Raw genomic sequence first — 16,146 nt, 5'->3', positions numbered from 1 at the left:
CATCGCCATCCAATAACCCCGGATCCCCATCCCCACTCCCGCGTCTAGGCGGCAGCGGGAGCCGCCGTGGCCTTCGCCGCCGGCACCGTGATGGTAGTCGTCGTTGTCCCGCCGGCGGCGGCCGCAGCACCGAGCAGCGGTAGCGTGATCGTGGCTCCTGCCTTCGCAGTTATTGTAATAGTCTCTTCACTGGGCGTAACAGCGGCCTTGCTAGCAGCAGTTTTCGATGAAGCAGGAGCTGCCGTAGCCGCTGGGGCCTCGGCGGCGGGAGCAGCACCACCCGGTGGCCCTTGTTGGGCCGGGGCGGGGACGAAAGCTGCGGCAGCGAGTGGGATCGAGGCGACGCTTCCACCGGATACGGCACCGCCGTCGACGCTGGAGTTCGTGGATGCGGCGCCCTTCGCGTAGTTGACTATTTGCTGATCGTCCTTGCTGTGAATGGTTAGCTACGCGATTGGTTTAGGGGAAAGGGGATATGACTTACGGATTGACGACCATCACTTGTCCCAATTGGCAATGAGGACCAGTTGCGCAGTATAGGAACATGGTATCGGCGTTGGTTACGGGCATATTGAATGTGCCGACTGTCGTCTGCCCATCTTGGAATGGAATGTGTCCGCTGTGGATGGCGGTCGCGACGGTAGCCTGGAGTGGTTGACAGGGCTTGTCCTGGGCGCTCTGAGTTACGGTGTGGTTGCCATTGCTGAATTGGAATTGTATGATATCGCCCACAGCTGCTGTTACCGTGTTCGGTACGAAGGTATCTTGCGCTCCACCAACAACAACGGGAATTATTCTGTTTGCCGCATTAACTATTGACGTTGTTAGTATGGAGTACCGTCATGTGATAAACTGACGCGTACTCTTGAATCCCCCAACATCAACTAGATCTTGTCTTGATATTATCCGAGATGGTAGCGCATTGGCGACTGCGGCGAAGAGAATTTGACTGGCGAGTAATAACATTTTGACTCCTGGATATTTTTGACCGCTCTTAGATAACGAAGGACTTAATAACTTAAGTTATTCAACAAGCGAAACTTGTCTATTAGAATGAAGTTTATGATTACAAAGATGCCGCTCAACGGTTAACTGCTCTCTAGGAGTTGTGATAGAAGGGAATGACAGACAGAGGTTCGATCGAAAAATAAGAAGATGCGACTCGGCTACCGAGCCGGGTGGGCTTACATGATGATATATGGTGCGCTATCTAAGATGACTTGTCACTCGGTGGCATCCATTAAGGCTAAGGCTGTTTTGACAACCGCGTGCGTCTCGGCGTAACATTGTCTTCAGAGGCTTCATAGTGGAGCAGCGATGCCCCTTCGTTTTCCCAAGGAGTTCCCAACCTCTTTAGGCCAAAGTAGGTAGAGCACTCATGCGCAGCATACGACGCAAATGGGAATTGAGGTTTTGTATATGGCGAAATGTACCAGCATGTGGGATGCATATTTTCACCAAGCCTTATAGTCATTGGCTGAAAGGGGAATGTATGGTTCGATAAGTCCGCTATTCTCGTATCGCGAGGCTCTTCGATAGCTTGGCTTCACCCCGTCTCCTAGGTGAAAATATCTTGGCAAGGTATAGGTTACCCCTGATGGAGATCCTAGAAGATCAACTAGTACCTAGAAGCACATCAAAAGATTTGCACGAGAGCCGAAGGGATCCACGTGGTGTCGTAATTCCCAAGAACTAAGGCTGAATTCGATTGTTTCTGATGTTCGTCCATTCACCTTGGCAGCTTGGCGGGTGATGGGTATTGTTTCAGATCGACTTCAGATGCCCCATCTGAAGCACCCATCCCACCAGTTTCATGGGATTATTATATTAAGTCGGCGCATCTGTGCGGCACTTATTGAGAAACACGTTTATTACCTAATAGAGTGCCAGACTTTATATATCGAAGGGGTCGCGATGGTGTCACATACCTTAGCTCTTGTTATATTGCCTACTCTTCTCCAGTCTCATCAAGTGGGAGACCCCTTCTTAGCAGTCCAGCCATGATATCACTAAGACGGAGCGGCAAGAGCGATCGTCGGCACTCAATTCGGATGAAGTAACTCTATCGTACCCACACTCGGGAACTTTAAAGCGGGTGATCGGGGTAAGCAATCGGCCCCCATCCGGCCCCACCTCGACTCCGATGTTCGGCATGCTGCAACGGGGAATACCGAATCAGCCTCCAACCTAGCGTTATACCTAAGTCCTTTAGTACCTTTCTAGATTGAACATCATCTTACTCATCTCATAAAACATCTGATACTTTTTCCAGTAATAAGTGATCAAAATCATCGACAGTTTTTTGTCCCGGGCTAGGTTTATCATCTGCGCCTCTAAACTGTCGAATCCGTGAACTTATCAAGGTACTGTCAACGCCACGTGCCGTAGCCTCGCTCGTATGATGCGAATTTAACAACAACACTATTGAAAACATAAACTTGAACTAACACTCACCACATCCAACACACCTCTACCAGACGCATCTCACTATGCCGCACATAGTCGTCTTAGGGTAACCCCCCTTTCCCCACAACCACAACAACCCACCCTAACCCTCCCACAGCGCCGGCGTAATCGGCCTAAGCACCGCCCTAAATCTCCAAAGCAGCAACCACACCGTAACAATCGTAGCGCGGGACTTCCCCTCCGGCTCCGAAACCATCGACGCGCAGTCTCAAATCAACTACACCTCGCCATGGGGCGGGGCGCATAACCGGCTCGTCCCACCGACCAACGCCTCCGAGGAGCGCGAACACGCCATGAGCCTGCGGACCTTCGACCACATGCGCGCGGTGCAGGCGCGGCACCCGGAAGCCGGGATCACGTTTATGAAAGGGATCGAGTACCTCGAGGCGCCGGGGGACGCGTACCGTGCGCTCAGCGAGGAGCGGGCTAAGACGGAGCTGGGGATGCGGGGGTTCCGACTTTTGGGGAAGGGGGAGCTGCCGGAGGGCGTGGAGTGGGGGTGTGAGTATGAGACTTGGTGTGTCAATCCGATGGTGTACTGCGCGTTTCTACTACGGCGGTTTGTGATTCTAGGGGGGAAGGTTTTGCGCAGGGAGGTGAGGGATCCGAGGGAGATATTTGCGTGGGGGTTTGAGGCGGGGGCGGCTGATGTGGTGGTGAATGCGTCTGGGATCGGGTTTGGTGATGAGAAAGTGTTTATTACGAGGGGTATGTTGCTGTCTTCTATTGAAGATTGATATAAGCATTACCTAGATGTTAGAAAGCTAACGGCAGAGCAGGCCAGACTTGTCTCGTGGCTAACACGTGCCCCGCGACTGTCACGCGGCAGAACGCAGACGGGTCGTGGACGTTCTGCGTTCCGCGGAATTTTGACGGGGGCACTATTATTGGCGGTACTAAAGAGCCCAATAATTGGGACCCGAATCCTTCCCCGGAAGTGCGCGAAACCCTGTTGCGGAAATTCGCCGCGACTTACCCGCAAATTCTAGGTCGCGATGGCAAGTTTACCGTGATGAAGGATATCGTCGGGCGTCGACCGACTCGTAAAGGTGGCATAAGGTTGGAGAAGGAGTCAGTCGATGGAAACAAGACGATCATCCATGCCTACGGTTTGGGCGGACGTGGCTACGAGTTGAGCTGGGGCGTTGCGGATGGAGTGGCGCGGCTGCTGGCAGAACATCTGGAGTCTAGTACTTCTTGGTATAACGCGCAGGCTGGAGAAGCTAAGCTTTAATTTGTGCGGATACCTATTGACACCGGCACGGGCCTGTATGTTGTGATAACCCTACGCGCCTTCGGCAGGGCGCATAATCTGTAGCTGGGAGTCAAATGATAATGAAGCCAAAAATTGAATGTATAGAATGTGAAGGTGGTGAAGATAATCGTTTGATAGCGAAAAGACAGCAAATTCGTACATCGGAAGATCTCCCGATATGTCTCACTATTGCTTTTTCTAGTGGAAGCGTAGTTCCGGGAGGCATCGCGTCATATGTGTAACAGGGCTGTCGATACGGGATGCATCCTATTTGCTCCTTGGCCAATCTGACCAGGACCGGGGTAGATATACCGGTCAGCCTGGTGACACGTAGATGGAATCTACATAACAAATGCATGCGGGCTACCGTCTTGCAGATCCAGATCCTGTGGTTGCTGGGACGGAAAGTTGAGTCATGGAAAATACATCAAAAAGTCGGTGGTATACGGTGAGCGATATCCAGAAGATAAACTCCATGTCAGGCTAAAAAAAAGAGTGCGAAAAATTCAGTGAAAAGTAGGGATTTATGCCGGGATAACTTGGACACTTCCAAGAACTTCGAACTGCTTCCTTGAGGATGTAGGTTTTAGTAGGAACGTATGAACTCTACGGATGATAATGATAGTATAAGTCATCAAGATGGATCTCGATTTTCAATGTCATCGACCTCACCTTCCATATCGGTTGAGTCATAGTCCATTCGAACTAAGTTTGCTTGAACCAGCAGAAATCTGCGTGTTAATATGCAATCATCCGGTAAGTACTTACAGGTACAGTAGCTTCAACATCATCTCATGATATAGACGATCTGTAGACCTTGGTCAAACAACTTTATCGTTTGTCAAATCAGGATATTAAATATCTTGCTCTCTATTCTCCTACACCACCTACATCATCTCCATCACTTCAAAAACCAATATCATCCAACACAAAGCCACTGAACCAAAATGTTCCACTACAGCGCCTTCTTCGGCGCCGCGGGCGCCGCCTCCATGGCCAAGCAAATGGAAGCCATCCAAATCTCGAACCGGGCGTCAGCCGCACTAGCCGCAGGTCGGTACGACGAGTCCATCGCACTGCACAAGCAAGCTCTCGAGCTCAAGCTCCTCGTAAGCCCCGATCTCAGCGTGAAGACCGGAATCACATACAACGGACTAGGCGAAGCTCTGCTCCGCGCGGGCCGTCTCGACGAGGCAGACGAGGCTCTTTCCAAAGCCCTGAAGATCCGCGAGAAGGAGGGACCCGTCCAGGACATAGCGTCGACGCGGGATAACATGGGGCAGTTGCGGGAAGCGCAGGGGCGGTTCGCGGAGGCGAGGGAGGTGCGGCTTCGTGGCGCGGCGAAGAAGTTGATTATGTGCGGTAACTACGATGTAAGCACCCAAATCTAATCCCGTTCCCATCACCGTCAGATACCAAGTCCGTTTTAACGAATAACTATGCCTTTTGCTAACTATCTATCTTCAACAGTGTCCCACCCACGCAATCTTGGGACTGAACAGGCTGAGCGCTTGTGGCGCTTGTGAATCGGTCTTTTACTGTTCCAAGGACTGCCAGAAGAGGGACTGGATTGTGCGACACAAGGTCTTCTGCCAAGCGCACACGGCTGCCTCACAGTCCAACAGCCCACCTGGTACACAGTTGAACTCGCAGTCAAACGACCCAGCTGAGTCGCAGGTTAACTCACAGTCCAGCAACACGCAGCGTTGAGGCCCTCTCGATTCTGATAACGCGGCTTTTAGGCGTAAAAGTGGTTGGAATTTGAATACTATGCCGAGGGTTGAGGCCCTAAGATCACGTCCAGGTGATAAACCTAGGTAGTTTAGTATTCGATTGAAAGAGAGTATCATCAATTGAATTCCAGCTCTTTCATGGCAGCGCTTTCCGGTCTTCTGCCAACTAGCTACTCCTTACTGGTGTCCCTGTAGTGAATTTTGATTAAATACCTATACAGGTATCTAATATCACAAGCCCCTAATCAAAGTGACCATCACATCTAAAACCTCCATCTCCCGTAAGTCATAATACAGGAACAGCCATAGGCACAGTCTCAAGCCATCCCCTCCATCCTCTACCTCCCCTCAAACCAAAAACGTCCAAAAACTAGGATACACAAACTCCTCCTCAAAAATGCGTCTAACCTGCTCAAGGACAAACCTCTCAACCTTCCCCACATTCTTCAGACTCTGCTTCGACCCCTCCCTCTGCCCGATCTCGCTCTCGACCCTAACCTCCTGCAACAAGCTCCCTAGCTTCCCCTTCTTCGGCAACCTCGTTCCCCCCGCCGAATTCGGCCTCTCGCTCTGCGCACCCCCCTCCTCCCCCTCATCGTCATCATCGTCGTCACGTCCCACAGCCGCGAGCGCATCCTCGGGACTCAGGAAGCAGAAATGGACTCTCTTCCGAATATACGCGACGACGCCGACGCCGTCGAACGTGAGGCCTGTGATGTTCAGCTTCACGGGTATGCCGACGAAGCTCGGCATCGGGTAATCGAGGAGTATCTCGGCTGTTAGCATGAGCTTGATGTCGCCCGCGTACTTGATGCGGAAGACGGCCTGTAAGTCGTCGACCCTAGGCTCGTAGAATCTTTTCGGTTCCTCGTCTTCGTCTTCGTCCCCGGCGCCGTTGCTGTCGGAGCTGGAACTGTATACTGCTGTGTCGTTATGGGGCCGTGATGAGCTCATGGGCGGCGGCACGTGGGAGAACCCGGCTGTTGCGTCCCTAGTAGGCGGCCTTGACGCCCCGGCAGATGTGGGTGCGAGCGTTGATACACTGTGTTTTTCTCTAAGTAGGTGGGGTAAAGGGGCTAGGGATCCTGAGACCAGAGAAGGTGTTAGAGGGGGCTCCGTCATAGTTATGGAGCTTTGCGATGGGTGTCTGCTGTGAGTACCACTCCGCGGGTGTCTTCCTGGCGCCGGTGAATGAGTACCGCCCATCTCTAGCCAGCCGTTTAGGTGTTGTGCTCCTGCTACAGCCGCTAACGGTGTTTGTGTGCCGGACCAAGGAGTGGCGAGTTTTGATTGAAAGTAATGCATATTAGCCGTGCCTCCAGGTACGCCGGGTGTCGGCACTCCGAGGCCTAGGAAAGGATTGCTGATATCGGGGGTCCCGGGAGCACTTCGCAATCCGGCAACATGTATATGGGGCGGATACATGCCCTCTACATTGTAGGATCCCGTCCCACTTCTACTCCGATCCCTGCGCCCATCGCCACCCCTTCCCTCCAATCTTCGAATTTGGTCAGCCCTCCTCTTACGCTCTTGCGCTCGAATCGCATCCGATACGTCCTCTGCGCTGACATGGCCAGCCCTCTCATCCCGCTCGCTCTCTTCATCTTCACCTTCACCTTCCTCTTCGTCATCAGAAACATCCGGATTTTCCTCATAAAAATCTGGCAGCGGGTCACATATATCCTTTAGTACGACGCTCGGCGGTATGGTGCCGAATGCGAAATCGTGGACGGTGACAGACTTAATAAAGCGCGGCAGCGGTACGGACTGAAACTTGACGTGGATGAAATCTCGAATGCGCTCGGCGAGTGCCGCTCCGTCCGGGCCGCCAGTCAGCGTCTCCCAGTTCAGGTCTATGGACATGATGTAACAGGTGCGGCGGTGTGGTGTTAATTATAATGATTTATTGTTATTGCTACCATCATTTCATCATTGAGTGGTTATCATGGTCTTATCTCATGAGATGCCTGCGAAATGAGAGTAAATGGTATCATTTCTAAAACGATGATGAGTCTTCACTTGAATTGCTTTGAAGATAAAATCGGAATGTTTTTTTAAGGTTGACGTAAAGTATTAGCAGCTGTTCAAACTAAAAATACACCCGTGGACAAGGAAGTCGGTAGATCTTAGCGCTTGTGGGTCTCAGCTGTACCACGTTTCAGGGCTTATCCAGGGCTGTAATTGCCGCCTAACGACACTACGACATTCCATTTTCGGGTACAACGATGCATTCTTACGTCATTGTAACTTGTCAGGTACATTTCAAGGTTACTTCTAAGAGCTTCACGTTGATTTGCGTATATTACGAAGACCATTTTGTTCGTCATTAAAAGGGGGTATCTGTTAAGAGCAAGAAGCAAATGCCAGCCATGCGTTTTCACCTCCCTGCCCCAAATGATGCTTTCGTTCATCTCGTACCTCGTTGACATCCCCATCTGAAAGAATTAGGTTGCCCTGTGTGTGTGACCGTCATACTATAAACCTTCCACAAACGCCTCGTAAACTCATTTCATAATCCCCTCACTATACATCACTCATATAATGCCATGTCCGGCGTATGTCCGTAAAAAGAGTAATGTTAATTATGCCGCACCTGCATCCGTAGCCGTTGTTTCATCCGCAGCAGCAGCATTAATCTCCGCTCGAGTTCTCGACGACGACCCTAGCATTGGTAAGTTAAACTGGTGCCAACAATTTGGCGCCTCGAGAATGTATCTGTTATCAGAGTCAGAACTACCTATTCTTATCTTTGATTTTGGAAGATTAACTTACCTCGCCATAGCCTCCCGGAATCTCGACTTGTACTCCTTGGGACTGGTTACAGTTGGCCTATTGCGACCGCCGCCTGCGAAACCGCGGTCTTTGATCCAGCTTTCGAGCTTCTTGTCCCAGGTGTAGGTTCGGATGCAATCAATGATGCCTACGACCAACTCCTTCTTAGCTTCGTCAACGGCAATCATGAGGGAATAGTCCATCACATTCTGACGAGCTAGGAAAAGCGTATCATTCCAGACCGAGACACGCAGAAGCTTCTTCGAGTGCTCTCTCGCGAAAAGTGGCGACTCATAGATATATTCCACCATGTTTTCGTCAAGGAGGACCTCGTTCTGTTCACCGGTCGACTGGATCTTTCGATTTCGCATAGATCCCTTCAGATCAAAGATCCTAGTGGGTGCTCGGTCGTAGAATAAGTTTTCCATTAGAAGTAAGTCAAGTTTTATTTCCGTGTTTGTCACTGGGTTCCTTATGCTGACTTGGAAGAATCCTAACATCTTTGCAATTACCGATGGTAGGTCATGGAAAAGAGCTTCCGCCATCAAGCTAAAGTATGCCGGCGCAAATTTCAAGAACGCGGCAGTCTCCACCGGTGATAAGGACTGAAATAAAGGTTAGCTTATGCACATATATAGAGATGGGAGTTCCTCCTTACCTTCATTACTAGTCGGTCATCCTGGGTCTTTAGGAAAACCGATTTCGTTTTGCCGCCTTTAGAATCCCACTTTAGACATCGGGATAAAGACTCGACAATCCGATCGGCGACGCCACACTTTCGTCGCAGTGCATCAAATTGCTCGGCGTACAGGATTTTGACAAACATTCTTGCTGTTCCTTCGGTGAATTGGTACTTGTAATGGCAGCTCGTTGTATGCACAAGTTTAGTCTCCAATTGCTCCTCGGTGATATTGTCTCCAATATCTGAGGGCATCTCGGATCGCGCATCATCTTCAGCTTCGGTAGAAGCTGCGTCGTTTTTACTGCTCTTTTCATAAAAAGTCCGAAGCTTTTCTTTGTAATCCTCAGAACTGAGAGCAAACGCGATCAGAGAACTGGGCTCGTCCTCTCGAATAATGATATCGGAGTCCCAGAAGATATGATCGGTCGCGTTCAGAGGATACTCCAGTGGGGGCCATTGGCTAGCAGATCGTTCATTCCAAAACGTGGTCAAGACTTTCATGAAGTTATTCTTGTCCTGTTTCGGCAGTTCTATTGGGATATCCGTGCTGGAGTCAAACGATTCAGCGATCTCCTCTAGCGTAGTACCGTCAATTAACGAGTGTTCGGTATCGCTGTCTCCTTGCTCGTCATCCGTAGCACCTAGACTTGCAGTGTGCGTTTGGTCGTCAGTTTCGCATTCTGTCATAACATCATCAGCGTGATTGAGATCGTCTTTTGGTGATTGTTGATGCCCTCTCTCAAGCTTAGCCTCTACCGAGGGCCTTGCTGATTCTGTTGAATCGTTTCGCTTGGCATCAACTACGCCTGCTGCAGCAGCCAGTTCATCTTCAACAGGCCCTGATTCCTGTACGGCTTCATCCACGTCTTCATAGACCTCAACTATAGCTTTTGCCGGAGAATTCTGGAGGAAGGGTCTCGAGTGCGACATTTTTTGTTTTCTCTTTTCTCTATCCTTCTCACGCTCTTTTTCAAATTCTCGACTGAGTTGCTCGAAATGTTTGCGAATAGTTGAAACCCTTGAGTCTTTCTTTCCGACGAAACGCGGGATAGAGGACGAGTTTCCCTTACGGTGAGGCCTGAGGCTACTGAAGAGCTTCTTCTCCCCTTTACTAGACTCGCTTGTTGAAGATTTTCGGAGTTCGTTCCCGGTTGGTGCCTCGGTAGACGGCACTCTATCCTTCTCCTTATTGGCACCGAACATCTTCTTTCCAACCATCGTGGAATGCATGCGAGGCAGTGTTGGTACACTATTCACTGGGTGTGATAAGGCACGAACCATGGGCGGAGACACGTTCATTCCCATCCTACGGGAAGAACCACGCTCTGTCTTAGACTGTTCATTTCCTTGTATAGACCCCACACCCGCGTTTTCAAGCGACAACGACTGTTGTCGATGGCGAATTTGCTTGACTTGCTCGGTGAGTGACATCGGCGGCGCGGAGGTGAGAGTGGGAACTGGTGCAAGATCTGGGGACAATGCCGGGGTCCGAATTGCATTTAACGGCGGCGACGCTTGTGGAATTGCGACTTTATTCTCTGGCTGACTCGGAAGAGAAGCGGTGGAGACAGGTGATTTCGGTGTCGCGAGATCTAATGGTTCAACTCTCTCTAAAGTTTCTTCTTGGGGTGGAACATCGAGAGGACTCTTTTCTTGAATTGTATCAAGCGGAGGAGAATCGGATACAGGTTCCGATGGTTGGGTATCTAGCCTCGAATCGGTGTCTGGTGCACTTGCCTGCGTACTTTCTTCAGTATTATCAGTGGCCTCATTATTAGACTCTTTTGATTCATCTGTAAACATTTTACGAAGGTGGATCATCGTCAGCCTGCGAATATCCTTATCCGAGGGTAGAAAATCGGCCTCGAACTTTGTGAACGCCGTATCCCATTCGGCCACCTTGACTAACATATCTCGAAGGACGACATTAAATGGGATGACCTCGTAGTATTTCGAGGCCATGTATTTGTCTTGTAGTTTTCGGATAAGCAATGTATGGTCGTCCTGTATCTTCTTTGACAGTCGTTCAACTTCCCCTTTGCATGCTTCAGCCTTTTCCGAGAGGATATTGTCGGTATTGATAACTTTCAGCCTAGCCTTTACGGAAGTAGTGAATCGGGTCCATCGTTCTTGAGCATTGGAGAATATCTCGTTCTTCATGTTGAGATCATGTTCGACATTCCATGTAATCCTAGCTCGGGGAACAATAATCTCCAAGAGGTCAATCGGGTCATAATGAACACGAACTATCTTGTCCTGCAATCCGAAGTAGCGTATGTGATCTCGGTGGTGATCATGCGGACAATTCCAGCCATCGGCATTATCATCCTTGACAAGATGAGTACCTCTACTCCAAAACGACAATTCGAGATATTTCCCGAACGAATACTTCCAAGTCCCTTTCGACATTTCCATCTGGCTAGTTTCGCGCTTGCAAAGCTTACAGAAACTCCACATCACGATATTTTCACCGCCGAGTCTACCTCTAGTATCCTGCTCAATGAAGATAGTGATGCGTGCTTCACCATGGACATACGTTCGATGGTGCTCATACATCTTGCGATCACATCCATTAGATGTACAATTCGTGTCTGCGCTATAGCAGATGTCCTCGATGTATTGGCCTAAAGTGCAGTCAGGAGCCATACCACTGTTTCCATCGACGTGTTCGTCATAGAAACCAAAAGCGAATAATGTGGGCTCCAAGCACGGGATTTTAGTTTCAGTGCAAATAACCGAATGGAGAACGACTATGTTCTGATGCGCATAAGGCTCGAATAGACCAATATTACTTTGTATGTAATTTTCCCACTGACGCGTCTGTGTCTGATAGTTGTAGAAGGCTTTGTCGTACTCGGCATCGTGCACTGCGTGGAGTATTTCCATCATTTGCCGTGGTGCTTTGTGGCCAGTCTCGAGGACCATTCGTGGCTTAATGAGTTGGAATTTCTGATTCGGCTTTTCACCATCGGCCCGTTCGTCGACTACATCATGATCGCGTAATCGTTTCAAATGCAGTAATTTTCTTTCCTGTTCCCGAGCTTTCATAAGTAGATACGGTTGAGCGAATTTGACAAACGGAGACGCGGAGAGAATCTTAGTCTCATACTTAGCCACCATATCACTATAGAATGTTGGCATTGGGGTATCATCTGGAATAGGACTGTCGTGGACAGAGCGAGGATGCGATTCGTGCAGGGAAACCACCCGGTCATTAGGCTGTGAAGGGGGTTGGTCTTGTGGTGTGATATCGCTTGGTGGCGCCTCGACAGTCTTATCCAAGGGTGGATCTTCTTGGCTTGGAGGTATCTCATCTTGATTAGATGTACGTAAACTTCTCTGACCATCATCATCTAAGGCGGACGTCCTTGTGCCAAACGAGATCATACTTCCCTCAGCAGGCTGTGAAGGATCTCTTGACATGTCTTCACCGGTAGGAAGTTGGATATACGAATCGCGTATCAGACAAGACTCGAGTTTAAGGTTGTATACCACATACACCATAAACTCGGTTATGCGCTTGAGCTTCGAAAGAACATTGGTAGACGCTCCCCTCAGGGCAATGGTGCATCCAAGTTCTTCCTGGTTGCTCGACAAAAATATGTATGTCTTTTTCCGACCAGGAATTTCCTCGTTCACGAATGTCTTCACTTCATAGCTCGTGCTTTTGCCTGTTTGAAACTGGTGTGGAGGAAGAGCCAGCATATCTACCGAAGAAATGATTTCGGTCCCCAAACACCTCGAGACTGCCGAAAGTACGGACGGCTTTACGTTGTAGACCACAGAAATCTTGGCGTCTGACAGAAACTGCAATGCGAGGCCCGATACGCTCTTCTCCGCTAATAGGAGATGAGGTCGCAAGGCGGTGATTCGATTCACCAGCTGCTTCAAGAATTCTCGTTCTTGTTCGATGACTGGTTGCAAGCTCATGAACTGCTGCTGGTGCCGTTGATACTCGATCGGGAAAGAAACAATTACAACGCGAGGATTAGGCATACGGCGCGGCATGCTCTTCAGTGCAAGCTTCTTGGTAAAAATGACACCGGGAACATAGCAGGTATCACTAGGCCTGCCTCCAGGTATCTTTTTTAGCTTGACGTAATGTCGGATGTCAATGTCATCTCCACTATCAATGTCTGGATCCACGGACGAGGTGCATTTCAAAAGCACCGGTACTAGAGCCTTTTCCCATGCCGCTACGTTTGGTATATCGGAGTCATGAAGGAGTTGTTGTAATAGCTTTCGAACGTGTAGCAGACTTGCAGGATTGAGTTCTAAGCGAGGCTCTTTATCTCCCTTCATAGACGAACTTCGAGTAAGGCGTGGCAATTCAGGCCCGCCGGGGCTGTCAAACAATGGGAGAGTCTCACTTGAGCCAGTCGGCCCTCTCAGCGCAGATGATTTGGGTCGAGGAGAGCGAAGATGATTTCCACTAGCAATGCTCAAGTTTCGTCGCCTAGAAGATCTTGGGTGGAAATCGTCAAGGCCACGGCTCGTGAAGCTTACTGCGCTGGTGCTCTTCTCCATTTGACCTCGACTTCTAAGTTTCCTTCCTGCATTTAGGTATGCACCGAAGCTTGACCGCTCGGAATCGGTTGGCGGATAGAGATCTGATCCAGCCATCACTCCAGCGATGCTCATTTGTTCATCGCCACTAGATTCATCGGACATGAATGGAGCTAGATCCGGATCAATGACATTGTCATCGTGGAAAGCGTGTAGGCCTGACTTTCTACCGGCTTCCTCCTTCGCGGATTTTCGGAAAGGCGCCCTTTGCTCTGGTGAAGCTTTGAGGCGGTTCCATAAGTTATGTTTTGAGTGATGACGCCTGTGGCCGGAAGACTGGGGCCTGCCTGGGGTACCCGACTTAAGAGATCTAGACGAGCTTGGTCTACTAAGCTGTGGCACGTCAATTTCTAATACGGCGGAGTTACGATTCGAGGATTCGCCAATGCGTCTGGCAGCGGGAATTGCCATCATCGGAGCAGTAAGTGATCTATTATCTTCGTCGAAATCCTCAGTTCTTTCAGAGAAACTAGCATCGTCTCGATCGGCCTTCGAAAATGGCGAATATCCTCGTTTAGATTGGGTCGAGCGAAAAATCGCGGGAAGAAATGAATCATCAGCCGAATCATCATCTGACAACGTCCCATCTTGCCTTTGAACGATGATGCTTAAGCAAGGGTTGCAGACACGCAATGTTCCCTGAACACCAAATCGTTGGCCTCCGATGATAGATGTGCATCCACTGTCAAAAATACAACCACAGGTTCTGCAGTGATGTTTGCGGCGGAAGGCAGTGAATGGAGCACCACACAAAAAGCACTCCTTACAAGTCTCATCAGCCATCCAGAAATCCTTGCTCAGGACTTGTTTTCGCATAGAGGCAAGTTTAGCGTTGACTATTTCCGGAGCGCCTTCATCCGTAGTCGTGCCGGGAATTCTGTACTCTCCGGATCTTATCCGTTGAGGCTGAGGAGCTTGTGTAAATGACTCGTGATGGACACTGTTGTGAGCAGATGTGCTTATAGGACTATGTTCAGTAGTTCCTCGCGACAAGGATGAGGACCTCGAGAGATCACTCCGATGCCGAGAATAACTAATCCTGTCAAGCAGAGCGGGTCGTTTAACCGTATCCTTCACAGAGGGGCGGGTGGATTGAGATAACACGTAAGAGTCAGATGAAGTAGCGTTAGAGGCCGTGGAAATTGACGCGACGACGCTTGGCCTCTTGATAGGACTAGTAGGCGAATCGATATTTCCATCTATAGACAACCCTCCTTCTCGTCTATTATGGGTAGGTATATTGATCTTGTCAAGAGTGGGAACGCGCTTGGTACCCGGCATATCGTGTATCGTCGACATCTCGGAGACGGGAATAGTGGGCTGTCCTTCGTTGGCCTTAGTACTGCTTCTCCTAGGGTTTCCCCTACTTGAACCATCTTCGGTCTTTGTTGATGTACCACGAGGTGTTTCCTTAAAAGCGCTAACGTGTGCTGGTGCAACAGTGGCCGTTGCCTTTGTCATATTCGGTATGCTTTGGCGGCTTGAGGAAGCGGATTTCGAAGTAGCTACACCGGCTATGTTGGTGACAGACGAGGCCATTGTTGACTGAGGCTGTTGGGATTGGCTTTCGTTGGTTAGAGCGATTCCCGAGGAAGAAATAGTAGACGCCATCGGATCGGACAGGTTTGAATTAAGCGTTGAACTAGTGATCGCAGTATCAGTGCGCAGTAATGAGGTGGAAATCTTGGAAGCTGTAGCAGTAGTGCTGGAGCTTTTCCTAGATGCAGTGTCCCCATCGTTTGGATCAGTCCTCTCCTTGGTGGTAGCACTTGATGCTGCCGTAGATTTATCCTTCCCACTAACCCCAACTGCCTCTTTAAATCGAGAATATAGACCACTCAGGCCATTTTGCACGATATCACTCGCAAGTCCTTTACTTTCATTAGAAGCGGCTAAGTCGGGGGGAGGTGCGATGTCGTTAAATGTCGTCAAGCTATCCCTCTCTTTAGCAGAATTATGAATCTTATCAAGCGCCTGGGAAAGTTGTTCTCTGTCGATTTCGGGAGAGATAAATGAGGCTGAAGCAATAGAACCCTGACGAGACTTAGGAGCGGACGAAGCTACCGTCGAGGGGGAAAGCGGAGTCGGAGGCTTCCTGTCAGACATGGTGACGATTCGTTTGAGACATGGGCGACGCAGACGTAATCCAGCTTGTTAAAGCACTTCGGGTGTCGATTATCAGCAACTAACCAAATGCAAGGCGTAGGAAAGAGTTGTTAGGCAATTTTTATTTACCTTCCCGAAGTACTTTTCGGATGCGACTAGGAAATGCCCGCTTTTATGGGTGAAGTTCGTGGTTATTCGGTAGCAGCCAATCGTCATAGGCTTGACGGAAGAGTGAAGAGCAAAGAGCTAATCAAGAGACCCGTTTGAAATAATATATGCCTGGATAGGTCGATGTCGAGAGGTGATCAGCAATACACAGCGGCAACCGCCAGAATGAGGAAGTGAAGGTACCCCTCATACAAGGCGAATGTGTATTGGCGTTCTGATTTGTAAAGAACCAAGATCCAAATGTGATGCAAGAGACGAAACCGGGAACCTTGAAGCCTTATCGAGCTCCGGGACCCACTCTTTAGCTTTTAGTAGACGGCGGGCAGAACGGCGACTGCGTTTTAACCCCACTAACGATTGGTACTGTCTTTTTTAACAGAAAAGGTACATTACACACC

At 49.7% G+C, this 16,146-nt stretch overlaps 5 protein-coding genes across 5 annotated transcripts; 2 read left to right on the top strand and 3 right to left on the bottom strand.

Annotated features, from left to right (window-relative positions):
* Positions 1 to 44: 44 nt before the first annotated feature.
* Positions 45 to 966, bottom strand: GGS22DRAFT_191435 (uncharacterized protein; the record flags this gene model as incomplete). The annotated part of the gene is made up of 3 exons (XM_047965122.1): positions 45 to 432; positions 485 to 812; positions 864 to 966. The coding sequence occupies 3 exons, from the start codon at positions 964 to 966 to the stop codon at positions 45 to 47; spliced, it is 819 nt and encodes a 272-aa protein (XP_047816100.1).
* A 1,259-nt stretch (positions 967 to 2,225) lies between these two features.
* GGS22DRAFT_170573 (FAD dependent oxidoreductase) lies at positions 2,226 to 3,876 on the top strand. Its single transcript, XM_047962461.1, has 3 exons — positions 2,226 to 2,512; positions 2,564 to 3,174; positions 3,246 to 3,876. Exons 1-3 carry the CDS (start codon positions 2,490 to 2,492, stop codon positions 3,698 to 3,700), a joined length of 1,089 nt encoding a protein of 362 aa, XP_047816099.1. The 5' UTR covers positions 2,226 to 2,489; the 3' UTR covers positions 3,701 to 3,876.
* Positions 3,877 to 4,668: 792 nt separating this feature from the next.
* GGS22DRAFT_196000 (uncharacterized protein) lies at positions 4,669 to 5,431 on the top strand (the record flags this gene model as incomplete). The annotated part of the gene is made up of 2 exons (XM_047965755.1): positions 4,669 to 5,094; positions 5,192 to 5,431. 2 exons carry the CDS (start codon positions 4,669 to 4,671, stop codon positions 5,429 to 5,431), a joined length of 666 nt encoding a protein of 221 aa, XP_047816098.1.
* Positions 5,432 to 5,686: 255 nt separating this feature from the next.
* GGS22DRAFT_49746 (uncharacterized protein) lies at positions 5,687 to 7,489 on the bottom strand. The gene has a single exon (XM_047967253.1). It carries the CDS (start codon positions 7,315 to 7,317, stop codon positions 5,803 to 5,805), a length of 1,515 nt encoding a protein of 504 aa, XP_047816097.1. The 5' UTR covers positions 7,318 to 7,489; the 3' UTR covers positions 5,687 to 5,802.
* Positions 7,490 to 7,740: 251 nt separating this feature from the next.
* On the bottom strand, positions 7,741 to 15,769 carry GGS22DRAFT_49737 (uncharacterized protein). Its single transcript, XM_047967252.1, has 4 exons — positions 15,710 to 15,769; positions 8,885 to 15,636; positions 8,227 to 8,831; positions 7,741 to 8,169 (listed from the first exon to the last, which is right to left on the bottom strand). Exons 2-4 carry the CDS (start codon positions 15,578 to 15,580, stop codon positions 8,037 to 8,039), a joined length of 7,434 nt encoding a protein of 2,477 aa, XP_047816096.1. The 5' UTR covers positions 15,581 to 15,636; positions 15,710 to 15,769; the 3' UTR covers positions 7,741 to 8,036.
* Between the last annotated feature and the right edge of the window lie 377 nt (positions 15,770 to 16,146).

This window comes from Annulohypoxylon maeteangense, assembly GCF_022496945.1.
Source record: "Annulohypoxylon maeteangense strain CBS 123835 unplaced genomic scaffold GGS22scaffold_16, whole genome shotgun sequence".
Classification (NCBI taxonomy): Eukaryota; Fungi; Ascomycota; class Sordariomycetes; order Xylariales; family Hypoxylaceae; genus Annulohypoxylon; species Annulohypoxylon maeteangense.
This window is presented reverse-complemented; position numbering and strand designations above follow the sequence as displayed.